Here is a 15,310-nt window from a genome sequence, read left to right as displayed (position 1 = left end):
TAGAAGCTCTCAAATTTTAATAATATTCGATTGGAGGTCCACACATTTTCAACGAAGATGTCGATTACAATAGTAATGATTATTAGAGAGAAAATGCAACGAAGATGTCGATTACAATAGTAATGATTATTAGAGAGAAAATGCAAGTTAAAGATTATAAAAGAAAGAAAAAGAAGAGAGAACAATTCAAAAGAATGTGAATTATTTATAAATTAAAAAAAATGTGAATTATATTATTGATTAAAGTAAGCTCTAGAGTGATTGCGTACATATGTCTGTACGGCGTGAAAGAAAGTCGGATTACGTGGTGGACGCAGCGCCAATATTGGTTGAGAAACCCATAGAAATCTGAGATAACTCAACGAACTCCCCCTTCCATCTCTCCCAACTCCCAAGTTTAGTAAAGTTCCCTTGCGACCTCATCATCATCTCCTCTTTCTCTTCTTCTCTCCTCTTTTCTGCGTTAACAAAGCTCTCACAGATTTTCAAAGTAATCTCTAAATCTCTCTCTCTCTCTCTCTCTCTCTAAATTGGTATCTTTTAATGGTTATGATCTTCTTGCAGATTGCCATACGAAGATTCAGTAAAAGAAGACTAGACAAGCCCAGGTGAGTCTGTAAGCTGTATCTGTGTTTGATTAGTTTACTTGAACTTAGATTCTTTTTCTCTCTCTCTCTGTATCTCTTGTTTTTGTTAAATTTTTTTGGTTTCTCTTATTAGCTAATTAGACTTGAGTTTGTTTCCTCTATTTTGTAAATTGCTGTTAATTTAATTCTTAAGAGGTAGTCTTGGCTCTAAGCAAATTTCTTTATTCTCTTTATTTAGTTATTTATATGATGCAAGCTTTTTTTGAAACAAAAATCCTATTTCATCATATTGATGTTCTTTTGCCATTATTAGATCCAATTATTATATCTTAGGTTCGACAAAATTAGGGTGTAAGATTAAAAAATTTTGCAGAATGGGAATAAGAGGAAAACAAGAGTCTAAATGGTGATTGATTCGATCCGTGTGGTTACTTGGTTTGGATAGAGGTCATGAAATTGAAGTCAGATTTGAGGGATATCTAAATAAGAATCTTACTAAGTGATCATTGATTTGGAGAGCTTCATAAAAATAACAAGAAGTTTCGAATTAAGAAGTGGCGAACAGAGCCATTGATCATATTTGTAGTTCTAAGTAAAAATTGAATCATATAGATTTACAGAGTGGGATGGAGGACAACAAATTAAGAGTAGATACTGAAATCTGAAGTTTCCATTATTAGGATACCAAAATCGACAACTGGCTTTGTTACCGATAACATCTTTTAGTCCATCTATGATCTATCTATATCCCTTGCATCCCTACCACATGTGCGACATTTAGTTCTCAAAGGATTTCATCTCTAAAGTGAAACGCAACACAAACAAGCATACCATACCAAGATAGCAGGTTTCCATGTGCTAATTAAGCGATCACAGGTTTCTTAAGGTCACAACCAGGCGGAGTGAACTTTTATTAACACACTTACATTTGATATGCCTCGCCTGTAACTTTTTCCTTCATGGGCAAGAAAGGGCTTACTTAAAGAGCTCACTCCCTATGAATGAGATACAAATTGATTACCCTCCAACGGAAGTTTAATTAAGTCCTGAACCATGTGCAATTCTTTGATGATTTACATTGGAATTGGTGTGGCATTAACAAAAGTTGGTGTGGAAATAGAAGCCCTCTAGATTAATCAAGAAAAAAAAAGGTGTTGGGGGTGGGGGGAGTACTGGAATATATTGATTTCTTTACTATACTTGCAAAATACATCTGCTTGATAAAAAGTACATGGCTCTCATTCCTATCATTTTCATAGTCTTCCAATTATGGTATAGTCTGATTCTTCTTTTTCTCCTTGTAAGCTCTTCAAAGTAGTAGATAAGAGAATTCATGGCTTGCATCTGAACTCCTTTAGGCATGTTTGATCTTTTGAAACATCTCTTTATCTCATCACATATAATGATAGCTTGGACTGGAGGAAACATTTATTCATTTGTTTACCTTATATACTTGAAGGAATCAGGCACAACATTTCTGATTTCTCAATTAATTGATATTTTGATTGAAGATACATACATTCCTTAACTGACGATATAGCTCAAGATAGAGTTGAATGGAAAAGTAAAATCCATATGATTGTCCCCAATTTTTGGGATATTGTGATGAGGATGAATGTTCTCAAATAATTATTTTCTTTTTCTTTTTTTTTTAGCTCATTTTTGGCAAACCACATAGATCTGATATTTACTAACTCCATTCTATTGAAGTCCAGGCACATATTTGGTCTGTTTTGTGCATGCTATTTTTTCTTACTGGGCTGCAATGGGAGGTGTACTGGGAAAGGGTGAATCACCTAGAAAGAATTGTATCCCGGAAACAAAGCTCGAGGCAAAGATGGTTGAAGCAATGCAACGGAGGTCATCAGAAGGAAGCTCCATGAAATCATTCAACAGCTTAATCCTGAAATTCCCGAAAATTGATGAGAGCTTGCGTAACTGCAAGACCATATTTGAGCAATTTGGTAAGTACTTTTTTTTGGGTGGTCAGTTGATATACTTCAAGTGCTAGGAGATTATTCCTTTTGGAAATCAGTTAGAAAATAAAAACTGGTGCTGTGCTTCTTGAAATCATAACATATTGCCACATTTCCATCATGTTCAAATGGAATTTTTTAAGATTTTAGTCTGCTCTTTCCTGAATTATGAGAGAAAAAAAAAAAAGGAGAGGAGGGAATCCTGTTGCCTGAATATAATTTTTTTTTATAGCCAACTTGAGATATGAGACAGTTTTTTGAATTGAAGTGATGCATGGTTTTTCTGAGGTTCAGTCTCAGTTTACCCTACCAAAAAAGAAGAATGAGAGATGATTGTCATTTCTATTTTTTTTTTCTTAGTATCAGCTAACTTTGAGATCTTTCCCTTTTCTTCATAGATACGGATTCAAATGGGGCAATAGATCCAGAAGAGCTGAAGCATTGCTTCCATAAACTAGAGATCGCTTTCTCGGAGGAGGAGATTAGCGATCTCTTTGAGGCATGCGATATCAATGAGAATATGGGTATGAAGTTCAATGAGTTCATCGTTCTCCTCTGCCTCGTTTATCTTCTCAAGGAGGATCCAGCTGCCCTTCATGCTGTATCCGAAATATAATACCTTTTTTATATTATTTTTTTTTCAGCTAGTTTTTGTTGCTTGTGTGTGTGTGTGTGCTTCTTCCAGTTTTTGTTGCTTTATTCTGACAGATACCTTTGAGGTTGTGAATGGGTTCAAGAGCAGCTTACCCTTTCTTTTAGACACTTTTTTTTTTTTGTATGTGATAAGTATTTATGTGATAGTTGTTTTAATTTTGTTGGAGTGTCCTGCACGCTGGGTAGTATTAGCTATTCTTATCATTCAAATTACAAGTTCAGTATTTTTAACGCCTTTTAGTTTCTGCGGACTTGGCGATTCTTTCCAAACACAAGATAAGTGCGTCATTTGAGTGATGCAGAAGCAGAACCACTCATCAGTCTATTCCCTGAAGGCCTTTCGTTTTGGACTTGTGTGAGTTCTTCTAGTGTTGCTGTTCTGACTATGTTTGAGCTCTATGGTCGAGTCAGGGCAGAGCTTTGGGAAGAAAATTCTTCCCTCACTGTTATTTACGCAGCATACTTCAGAGGGGACGGGACTCCTTGTTCTATATGGCCACAAGATCTCCTAGATAATATGTTTTGATTATATGTTCCTACCTTCCTCTATTTCCTTGATCACCCAGAAGTTCTATTTATTGGGTCATTAGGATAGTGAACCTAGAAGAGCACTAGGTGAGACACCATAATTGTGTTTTCAACCTACTTGCGTGTGAGATAAGTGGATGGTACAGGTTGGGAGTACATGACATCATTCTCCTGTCTTTTGTTTAACAACAGTGAGAAGCTTTGATATCTCTGGGTTTCCATGACCAAATTGTTAGAAATCACGGATGGGGTTACCAAATTTGGAGGCAACATTTGAAACTTTGGTGGATGCATTCGCTTTCTTGGACAAGAATAAGGATGGGTATGTGAGCAAGAACGAGATGGTTGAGGCCATAAACGAAACTACTTCAGGCGAACGCTCTTCTGGACGAATAGCCATGAAAAGATTCGGTCAGCTCTCTCGCTCTCTTTCTCTTTCTTTCTATAGATATACACCAGTGTGAATCTCCATGTATTGAGTCCAAACTCCCCCATAGAAAATCATCCAAGCTGAAGATATGTTCAAATGATTTTCCTTGAATTAATTAGCTTTTAACAGGGTGGCCCTATTTGAATTACAAAACAAAAGTCCTATTTCAAATTCGAGCCATTTTCTGTATGTCAGTACTCCATTTGTATTGATACTCTGTTGTTTGTGATCATCAGCATCATCATCATCTAAAGCTTTATCCCAATTATCTGGGGTCAGCTGAACTAATTTCCTCCATTCAATTCTTTTTAAAGTCATATCCTCCATTAACACAGTTTCATTTGATACATTAGGTGAAGCATGTGACATTTTCAAATTGCTTCTTCGAATTAACAACCGTGGTGTCCAATATATCAAAATGTTTATCTGATTCTGTGTTGCGATACTTTATTCAGAACTATTATTTCATATTTGTTAACTCACATCTTCATGTACTTGGTCTTTTGTTGTCACAGAAGAAATGGACTGGGACAAAAATGGGATGGTGACCTTCAAGGAATTTCTTTTTGCGTTCACTCGTTGGATTGGGATTGATGAAATTGAAGAGGAAGAAGGCGGGGATGAAAAAGTTTAATTTTGCATATGATGTGTTCGTACCATCTCTCGGACCCTCTGCCCTACACTTGTGGGGATGCAAGCTAAGCTTTACTGAATTCAAGTTCCCATGTAAGATTTGCTTTGCTTTTCCAATAAGGGCTGAGTAGAGATTAATGTCTAATATTCCCATCAATCCTCTTTGGTATCCAAATTTGTGGTATACATAGCCTGAACCAAACTAAGGAACTCGATGCAGTTCTAATAAGACAAACAAAGCTTCTTTCATAGTTAAAATGTTTACATGGTGTGATGTTGTATGTCATTGTTACACCACAGCCTTGCAAGGTAGTTTCGATGGTGCAAATTTGCAACCCCTCTGAAAAAACTGTCAGAGGATGAATAATAGCATCGCAAACAAGAAATTTGTTATACCTTTATCTGCAGCCCATTGCTTGCACATTAGCAACATGGACGTCCCAGTTGACAGTTTGGAGGGATATTAAGCCCAAGGGGGCTCGTAAGGCAGTGATATATTTTATTTTTGATCGGGGCAATAAATACTCGGTCAATGACAACCATTTTACTGAATGTTTCTAGTTTATTTTCGTGATGTAAAAAACTAATTTCATAAGCCGGTCTAGCAACTATGCTGCTCACAGCTTCACGTCACAAGCAGCAAAGTTGATAGCCCTAAAGGCCAAGGGTGGTGGGAAGAATCACCAAGGGTTTAAATTCTGTAGCTACTCATGTCCAAGGTATTATCTCATAAGGAAAGTTCCAATCGATGGACGTTCCATTCAATTTATAAATATGATGGGTCCCTTGAGCAGCAATTTAAATCTTAATTAAAATTGAGGTCATACGTTAATTGGCATTGTAGTACGGTGAAGTTAATTTTTAATCTATGATTCACCCTCAAGCAATGGTTGTGGCCGTCCTAGTTCCAACTTTTTCTTGGTTCATCAAACCCACAACAGTGACTATGTGGCTGAGTTCCACGTCGATGAAGGTCCAAGCAGGGGTAGCCTCCGCACAAAGAGAGTCTACATAAGAATGGAGACAAATTCATGTATGCCCACGCAACTCTATAAACATTTGATCATAAAGAGAGTTGCAAGGAGAGAAATGACTGAACACCAGGGGATGTCTATTAGAACAGGACCCAAGCATCTTGTGAGTTGTGAGACATTCAAAAGCTACACGAGTTCATCTACTTAATATTATCTAATGATTTTTAAAAGCTCCATAAATGGAAAAAAAAAAAAGAGAAAATGAAAGGTTATGAAATGTCAACAGCTAAGTGTACACTAAATCATAGATTGTGTCCTGCAGTATTTTCAGACCGATCTTCAATACCCATGGAAGTACCCAACGAGGTATAGAACTGCTCCCTGACTGGAAAACCTGAAGATGGCCTCTGAAAACCTGTGCCCGAACTTGACTCCAGTATCTGGTGTGTGAGCATGATCTCTGGTTGTGTGTGTGTAGTTCCCATGCTCACTTGTCGCTTCTTAACTGACCTCTCAGCTTTTGGGCTTTCGGCTGAGGTACCAATATGGCAACCAGAATCTGGAGTCAGAGGCTCGTGGCGGGACGAGAAAGACTCATCCAGTGATAAACTCTTGGTCAGGTCACGTTCCTTACCAGCCTTATCTTGGAAGGAGGGCTCTGAAGTCGGAGCAGGAGTTGATGGGTCAGTCTTGTTGTCAGATTCCAGGCAGTTATCACCAGGGGTGGGGGCAGGGGTGCCTGTACTAGGTGCTTCATTGAGAACACCACTGATCCGATGCTGCTCTTCGATGATCTTCTTAAGGTACTGTCCTTGGGCTTCTATACGTAACTGTAGCTGCCTTTGGACCTGTTTTATTTCAAACCATTTGAAACAAGTATTAGGTGTATTCTGCTCATATCTAGACCATGTCACCACTCAAATTGCTGGAAAAAAGAAGAAACAAATATGCATCCCAGATCCTTCTTTAACTTGACACATGTTTAGCCATGGCAGCATGGATTCAAGTGTCCAACCGGCTAACACAGTGTTGGATAGTAAACCTAATCATTACATGTTAGGCACATAGAGGAGTAAGCATATTGAAGTGGATTTTACATTTTAAGTATCCGATAGTTGACATACTCATTAGGATGATATAAAAGATAATCCAATAGAGTAAGGACCATTTAAGTGGATTCTCCCTCGTAAATATTAATGAACAATAGGCAGGATCTTGGATGTGATGCTTGCAATAACTAGAGAACAAGATCACTCAGGTTTCAAGTTAAGATTATTGGCTTCTATGGTACAATCTGTAGGAGAGGCAATGATTTACCCTGTACGGGATGTTAATGGATTCCGCTTATCTCAAGGTCATGAACTTATCCGCTACAAAGGTATATATGAAAGCACCCAATTTTTCCAATTCGGCAGTTTGAGATGCTACCGAGCATTCTCCAAAAAAGATTATATGTTAATTAGTACAATGACATGTTAAAATTTGGTTCTCTGTTTTTCTTATGAAGCAAGGACATCATCTGTTATCTTAGAAGTGTGATTTTGTAGATAACATAATGAAAAAGATATTTGTAGAATTTTAAGAAGTTATGATTCGTGGGATTGAATTTTTAAAAGTTTAAGATAACCGAAATCAAAGAAAATACGTTAAAAGCTCTCTTCTTCCCTGATTTTTATTGTGTACCATTCTCTAAATAGATTTTTGTTAGATAGTTTTTTATGAATATTTTCACTTATCTAGGAACATTTTCTCAATATTTTGATATTACAAATTTATATTTATATTTATATTTATAATAATACAAAGTCTCAGGGTCTTCACTGGCTACTCAGGTTATGTTCACAATATTTATACAAAAAATTATTTGCAAAGGTCTTCTTCTTCTGGCGTTTTGTATCCATTGTTTGTTCTCTTTTTTAAAATGGCATTATAATATTTTCCCCTTGGACTCATGAATATGAGGTTAAAGGAGACAAATGAAAGCAATTTAGTTCTTTGAATTTTGAAAAATCACTTGTAAGAATTGTACAGAGAAAAGCTTACCTCCAATTGTTCATGCAGGCGCTTTTGCACCTCCATCTGCAGCTTGAGTGCCTCCGTTATTTGCATCCCACTGCAAACATAAACATCATGTAGGCCTCAGATCAAGTTTCATAAATACAGAAAAATACATCCTAATATGATAATAATGATTGTGCGACTTTTCTCTCAATTGTTCATTATCATCCAAAAGAATGTGACTGATTGGATGTTAATGCCATCCAATCTAGCTGTGGATTTGTGTGAGTGGGACATCTGTCTAGTCAGAATCTTCTAATGGTACATCCACCACAGATTCATAATCGTACAACTGTGCGTCCAACAATGCCATTGCTTAGATCTCACAATCTTATTCCACAGAAGTTTAATGAATGTTGTGGGTAATTTGCTTATTTGAATACCAAACCCCAAATTACACAAGGCAATAAAAGGAATCCCTACTTACGATGAACCATCCAAGCTGGACAATGAGTCCCCTGATTCTTTTTTGTCAGCCATTTTACCTACATTTGAAAAGAAGTATCAATAAAATCACTCTTCTGGAGAATATATATTTAACAAATGCCTTGACTAAAAAAAAGTAAAAAAGAAAACTGCCATAGTTCCCTATGCAGTCATTTAAAGAATAAATATAGTAGATTATAGACACACTCTGTGATGCAAATCAGATATGCATACCATCAGATGTAGACTCCGGGAGGTATTTTGCAAGCCGATATTTCTGGATTGAACCACCAGAAATGAAATTAATCACTAACATACCAATTTTTAAAGAAAAAAACACACACACACACACACAAAAACAATGATTGTGATAACAAAAGAAACCCCAAAGAAAGTTTTAGGTTTTTCCAGATACTTACCTGTAAGTGGCTTTTGATATGGTATATAGTTAAGCCTTGTACACCCATAACTCTAAGGACACCTTTAGGGGTTGCCCCTGCAAGAGTGGAAAAGAAAACCTTGAGCATGTAAATTAACTATAATATATATTTCAATTACAGAAGCTTGGTGGACTGCTCAGTTAAAATTTTCCAATTTTCATGCACTGAGTTCAGTTTTGATGCACTTGATTAAATTCTTCATGCATTTGATCAAGTTAGGTACTAAACCAAGTCTTTTTGGGTTCCAAACAAACCAAGTTTTCCCCTTGACCTCAAAATCCAAATAATGATCAAATCAAGTTGACACAACGATATTTCGAGTTTCAAGAAACTAACTCTTTCATAAAATGAGTTTCTTGTGTGAGGGTATTTCATTGCGATTTTTGCATGTCGTAAAAGTTTTATGTGCTCAATAAAAAATAAACATTATTTTGCTTGATTTTATAATATCACAAATCCCACTAAGCATGATCAACTGTTCCATTATTTGCAATTAATTAAGAAAATCAAAACAGTAGTACTGAGTTTGAGAGAACTTACTATCTGGCCCACCAAGTTGTGCTACAGCATCTACAAAGCGTTCATGGAGTTCATGTGTCCAACGCAACCGTTGCCTTGAGGCCAAACTAGGATTGTTGTTGAGGCTGTTCCCACAACTGCTGGGGTCCATTGTGCCAACACCGCTTTCTAAGTGCCAGCTATGAACAAATGACTCGTTGCAAACTAAACTTGAACTTGGGGCGGTCTTTGATTGATATGTTGTTTACCTATTACAAGGAACAAAGATGCATCAAGTCCATATTGCTAGGAACATTCTTTCTGAGATTAACTCGGACTCCAGATTGTGATGTTCATATATAGCAAAAAATCTCAGATAAGTGAATTCCGTTCATACAATGGTGTAGATGCCAATCCTCTAGAACAGCAATGAAAGGATAGTCTACCTTGAAAGCTTATAGAAAAGCAATCCAAGCCCTATCAAATGCAAATGCAGTGAAAGATCACATTCTCCTAGAGTTTCAAAGCAACATAATTCCACAGTTCCAATGCAACATGAACATATCTAAACAAGTAAAAAAAGAAAACATCACTCTAGGAAGCAAGAAGAAAAACAATTACACTGCCATGAATTTGGGGTTTGTGAATGCCTGCACTAGCAGGCCAAGTCCAAAGGTTTCCTTTGCACTATCTGTTTATCATCAAAGACTCCAATATCCAAACTTGATAGACTAAGCTGACAATTTTTACAGCTATACATGCCAGAAAATAAGCTAGCATATGTGCGTAAAACAACCTTAATACCTCTGTGATTTAAGAATCTAGATTAGAGTTCAAGCATCAACAAAATATCCCATAAGCTTATCTGTAATCCATGCCCCAAACCTAGCAGAATGAAGCACATATTTGTTTTCTTTTTATGGTAAGCACGTAATAAGAGGCAAGTCAAACCCCAGAAATAAGTTAAAGATCCATCTTCACTTCAATGAAATTCAAATATATGCTACCATTATTGTGCCCATCCAAGTAAAGTGTTCTTTTGAGATGATCTTTTTCATCCATGACCACAAAAGGTCTAATCCCTATTTGGGTACGTAGGTAGCCTCTTCAAGGTGCGGCACAAAATTGTAGATGACACATGCAATCATTTCATATTATGGGTAACTATTTCACTTGTGAGACATGAGCATCCTGAAGCAAAATTGTGGATGACTTTGGGCCATGGTAAGTCTATGGAGTAAACTCAAATGCATTGGATCTATATAAACCTCAAATTTTTAACAAGGCTACAGGAAATGACATTGGGACAACTTATTTTTTGTGACCCTCACATGCACAATGATGCTTTTTATCGGTTCAAATTTTTCCATCAAGGGCAGGATTCTCCCATCAGTAAGTAAGTATGCATTGTCATATATTTGAGAATTGTGAAGAAGATCCTTTCAGTTTTCTCCCATTAGATATGTGATTCGTCACATGGCATACCAACCTCATTGAATGAGGCTTAGGATGATATTTTGTGCATATTAACATTTCATCCTTTGATGAGAATCATATGGGATTCTATGGGCTTTAATTATGATCACTCGATCCATCAAAAGCTTGAGGTTATAATCGACTAATATACTAGGCATTTTAGGAATCTAGTTGAACTTGTGAGAGTGTCATGATGATGTCAATATGGGATTTCATAGGATGGACATATCTACAAATTTTCACATCTCAAATCACTTTAATATTTGGACTAACAACTAAAATATTGGCTGGTGATAATTGAATAACGTGAAAGGATCGCAATGTGATTACATGTGTGGATTGATTTATTTTTTCAATACATAATGTGTCGGTTATGGGAAGAAGTACGATGGTACTTTCATTATAGCACTAGCTACATACCCTCAACCTATGGAGATTCCACTTCAAAGCCCATTCTCATTAACACGTGGGAATCTTCCTAAAAGGAAGAACCATATAATATAAGTTACTAAATATATACATTTGATTTTTATATTTTTTTCATGGGTAAGTTGGACTTGTACCCACGACCTCATATTTGTTTTGCTATGGGTCTAAGCCCTTAATTGAGCTTGAAAGCTACGTATAAAACAAAGAAATGTGTTTTTTCCCCAAAAAACGAGACCTCATGCATTAGGGATCTTTTCCCCATAAACATGAAACCACATGCATGCAATTACATGAGGAGAACTCGTATAAGAAACCAAATGTTTTCCTTATAAATACGAAACCACACGCATGTCCCTTATCAAAATTCGGAGCCACATAGGTTTACTATAAATGTAAAAAACCACTCCATCTCATGCATGCATGTGAAATCCCTATTAAATGAAACAACCTATTTTTTAATTTTTTTTTATGAATATAACAACATAAATTTTATTTTCTCATAAATATGAAATAAAATGCATTTGTATAAAGGTCCCTTCATTTTTTAATAATAAAAGGATAACTTCTAAGATTTTTTTATAAAACCATGTATATGCACGAATATGAGGGATTCCCTCATTAATCAAATTAGCTTAAAGATGTTTCTTCATCTCTACTTAATGTGCATGTCTCCATTGAGAAATTTCTCTCATTAATTGATGTGGCTTAAAGTTTTTCATTAATGTGAAACCAGATTTTCCATACACAAGCATGTAAGGGGCTTCCCCCATTAAATGCAAAAGTCAGTTTATAGTAATACAATTCTTACATAAATGTGAAAGTTATCTTCATCCCATGTGTAACATAAATATAGGACTTACCTTTTTGAAAAACACAACAGTTTGTTCACAAATTCTTGTTCAAAACAATATATGTAGTTATTTTGGTTTTGAGTACACCCACAAGTACTCAGAGCGTTGAAATTTGGGATGTCTGACGTGAAAATCTAGGAGTCAAAGATGGCAAAAAAGATTGTGGTTGTCGTACCTTTCTTCACCATTTTTAAATAGTTGATTATCAATAGAGGTAATTTATTTTATAATATTAATGTGAATTGAGAATCTTCAATTTGACGAAAACCATAGTTTCTAAAATCCCAAAAGAATTGAGAATGACAAGTTCACAGAATCTCAGAATTTTATAGTGCATGATTATCATCCAAAAGACAAAACGGGCCATTCAAACACTCAAAGAACTTGTAGAACTACCAGGATCTAATAGCCAAAATCTAACAAGTGGAATACAAAATACCATAGAAAGACTGTTCTACTATTATATCTAAGTTTACATGGAAACCAAGTTTTTCCCATTTAGTACAAGAAGTTAAACAAAATGAGTCGTGCTGGAGTGAACTCAAGCTGGAACCTCATATCGCACTTCTTGACATGAAAATGGATAGGAACCATATATGCTTTGCACTTGTATCTCAATGAAAAGCATCCATGGTTCCCATACACTTTCATGTCAAGAAGTGCAATATGAGGTTCCAGCCTGAGGTCACTTCAGCATTAACCAAACAAAAATACACTACACAAAAGGTCAAACAAGAATCAAAACACCTCTCTACTGGAGAATACAGGAGAAGATGGTTTCAGCTGGATTTTAGGACTCTATTGACTTCATACTACTTGAATATGGGTTTGATTTTTTTATCTTTAACAAAACTAAAAGCGAATATAAAGAAAAAGACCCATTATTGAAAAATCTAAGGGCATGTTTGAATCCCTATATTTTGCCCCAAACAAATTTTATTTATTTATTTTTTTTGACAAATAGAAAACTCTTCTTAGGCGCAAAAATGGAGGCCAAAACAGCTTTAGAAAACATCAAATAAAGGGTACCCATATCTCCCGATTACGCGTGATTTCTTTACTTAACATGGGTTTTAATCCTTTTAGGGGAACCAATTATAAATAAGAAGATCATTCAGGGAAGATTCTGGTTTTCTGATCCTGAATGGAGGTCTAATTATTCCCATCACACAAACAGGAAAGATTAAAAGTTAAAATTAAAAATAAAAATAAAAATAAAAACATCAAAGTAATCTCAAAATTTCCAGAAGTAGAAGAAAACTATGGTCAACCTAGATCTGATCTCCCCATATCTTTCAGTTGAAAACAACCAAGACCCATTGAACTAACAGTAGAAACCAATGATTTTAATTGATGTAATTAGGCCACCCTAAACAAACCCTGGAAACCTATAAACACTTACCAAATATATACATACAGGATTTCCAGCTAAAATCCATAACAAAATTTAAAATTTAACACAATTGAAGTACACTCTGTCTCCATTAAGATGAATTGAAGCTAAAATGCCAAATACAACATATTAAGAACAAATTGATAACATGAGAAAGACAGATGAAGAAACATACCCAGATCGATATTCCTGTAATTCTTCAACTTCAAAGCTGCCCAGAGAATCAAAAACTTCAAAGTTTACTTTTGCTGAAAAGGTCGCTGAGATTCATCATAGCCAGGAAATGGGTGATTTAGACATGTCCCTATACATTTTGGACAATATTACAAATAACCGTGTGTTTTTTACATGACCCTTGATCTAGGTCTTTTTTCAGAGACTAAAGTAAATGACATAAATGTTGTGTATGTGAACATCCTGTGAAACTCACTTAGTAATTTGGTCAAACATTTACTAGGTACTTAATCAAATTCTTTATACGATACACCTTTCAAGACCTTATTTGATAATGGTAATGAAGGATAATTCAATTAATAGTAACAAATATAAAGAAGATAAACAACTACACAAAGAAAAGAGTAAGATCACAGTACCCACACTACGAGATTTTACGTGATTCACCCAAATGTTACGTCCACGGATGTATGAGCATTAGAGTTCGATTTCACTATGAAAAAAATGGATAAAATGATATAAGAACTCTCTTTATCATTTAGATTCACTTTCGTTTAGATCTCAATCTTCCCAAACCTCTCAACCTCTAATCTCTTGAGTTTCTTTCTTTCTCTACTTTCTTCTTTAGAGAAGACGTAGACTTGAAATTTAGACTTCTTACAACAAAAGAACAAAACCTTTTTTGAGAAGCACTTACATAAGTTATAAATTCAACTCAAATTACCTTGGACCGACCTAACAATACGCACACTTGAACAGACCTAATTGATTTTTGAATCATACTTCAATAATAAATGCCCTCATCTTCAATCTCAAGCTCAATTTCCTTCTAAAAAATAGTCAATCTTTCAACCTTAAGATTTTATCTTCAACACCCTTAAACTTATAACAAAATAGGAATTTTGGAAAAGTAAAGAACGATCCCAATATCAATCTTACTTAATCTCTTAGGTAAAATCTTTCACCTTCATTTTACTATCTCAATGCACAAATTTCAAGAATAAGATAGGATTTTTAAGGAATTATAAAAATAATTACAGATTTTAAATTAAAAAGTCAAGGGTTTTCTACAAGATGTTAAGGTGGGGTTGAAAACGATAGACTAAAGGCATTGATGAATATGATAATTGTAGTAGTAATTAAAGAGCTTGGAGATAATGGATTTTTCAGAGATTAACCAAGGGTCATTGGTTAATAGTTTTGAAGATTATGACTTTTCTTGAGAAATTGAATCAAGGGATTTTGACAAGAGCTTGAATATAAGATTATTTTGATCATTTTACATTAGTCTCTCTAGTTAACTCTATGTCAAGAGGGTATGTCATCACTTTGTAAACACAAGGGTATCTCTAATATTACTAAGTCACCCAAGGATATTGCAAAATAGTGATAAGTTATATTGCCAAGAACATTTTATTATTGTCAGGCTTAAATTCAAAAGTGTTGAAAGGTCAAACGATAAGGGATTTAGAGAGTTGCTATTGCCACATCATTTTTTACTAACACCACACATTTTGTGTGAAATTTTTTGAGTGATTTATATATGAATTGGTGTGGCAATAGTAGCTCTCATGATTTAATGCCCCTAAATCTTAAAAATATGAGAAAATTACTTAAAGAACCATGGTAGATGGATTTATTTCTAAATAGCCCTTAAGTTTGTGAGGACTTAAGTTTTGTATTTCTTAATGGTTTTTCATTATCGACGAATTCATTATTATTTATTTATTTATTGTCAAGTTCACCACTTTTTATTTATTGTCAATAAAAAGTGGTGAACTCA

At 35.2% G+C, this 15,310-nt stretch overlaps 2 protein-coding genes across 2 annotated transcripts; one reads left to right on the top strand and one right to left on the bottom strand.

Moving 5' to 3' along the window:
• The first annotated feature begins 236 nt into the window (after positions 1-236).
• LOC147411833 (Calcium-binding EF-hand family protein) lies at positions 237-5,066 on the top strand. The gene is made up of 6 exons (XM_086452932.1): positions 237-490; positions 565-608; positions 2,303-2,551; positions 2,962-3,164; positions 3,982-4,156; positions 4,691-5,066. The coding sequence occupies exons 3-6, from the start codon at positions 2,353-2,355 to the stop codon at positions 4,807-4,809; spliced, it is 696 nt and encodes a 231-aa protein (XP_086309058.1). The 5' UTR covers positions 237-490; positions 565-608; positions 2,303-2,352; the 3' UTR covers positions 4,810-5,066.
• An 832-nt stretch (positions 5,067-5,898) lies between these two features.
• Positions 5,899-13,679, bottom strand: LOC147411832 (myb-like HTH transcriptional regulator family protein). The gene is made up of 7 exons (XM_086452920.1): positions 13,529-13,679; positions 9,247-9,473; positions 8,686-8,762; positions 8,501-8,543; positions 8,268-8,325; positions 7,826-7,895; positions 5,899-6,630 (listed from the first exon to the last, which is right to left on the bottom strand). Exons 2-7 carry the CDS (start codon positions 9,374-9,376, stop codon positions 6,085-6,087), a joined length of 924 nt encoding a protein of 307 aa, XP_086309046.1. The 5' UTR covers positions 9,377-9,473; positions 13,529-13,679; the 3' UTR covers positions 5,899-6,084.
• Positions 13,680-15,310: the final 1,631 nt, after the last annotated feature.

Source organism: Akebia trifoliata, chromosome 1, assembly GCF_017979445.1.
Source record: "Akebia trifoliata isolate Shusen 1 chromosome 1, ASM1797944v1, whole genome shotgun sequence".
Classification (NCBI taxonomy): domain Eukaryota; kingdom Viridiplantae; phylum Streptophyta; class Magnoliopsida; order Ranunculales; family Lardizabalaceae; genus Akebia; species Akebia trifoliata.
The sequence above is the reverse complement of the archived record's forward strand: the minus strand, read 5'-3'. Positions and strand labels throughout refer to the sequence as shown.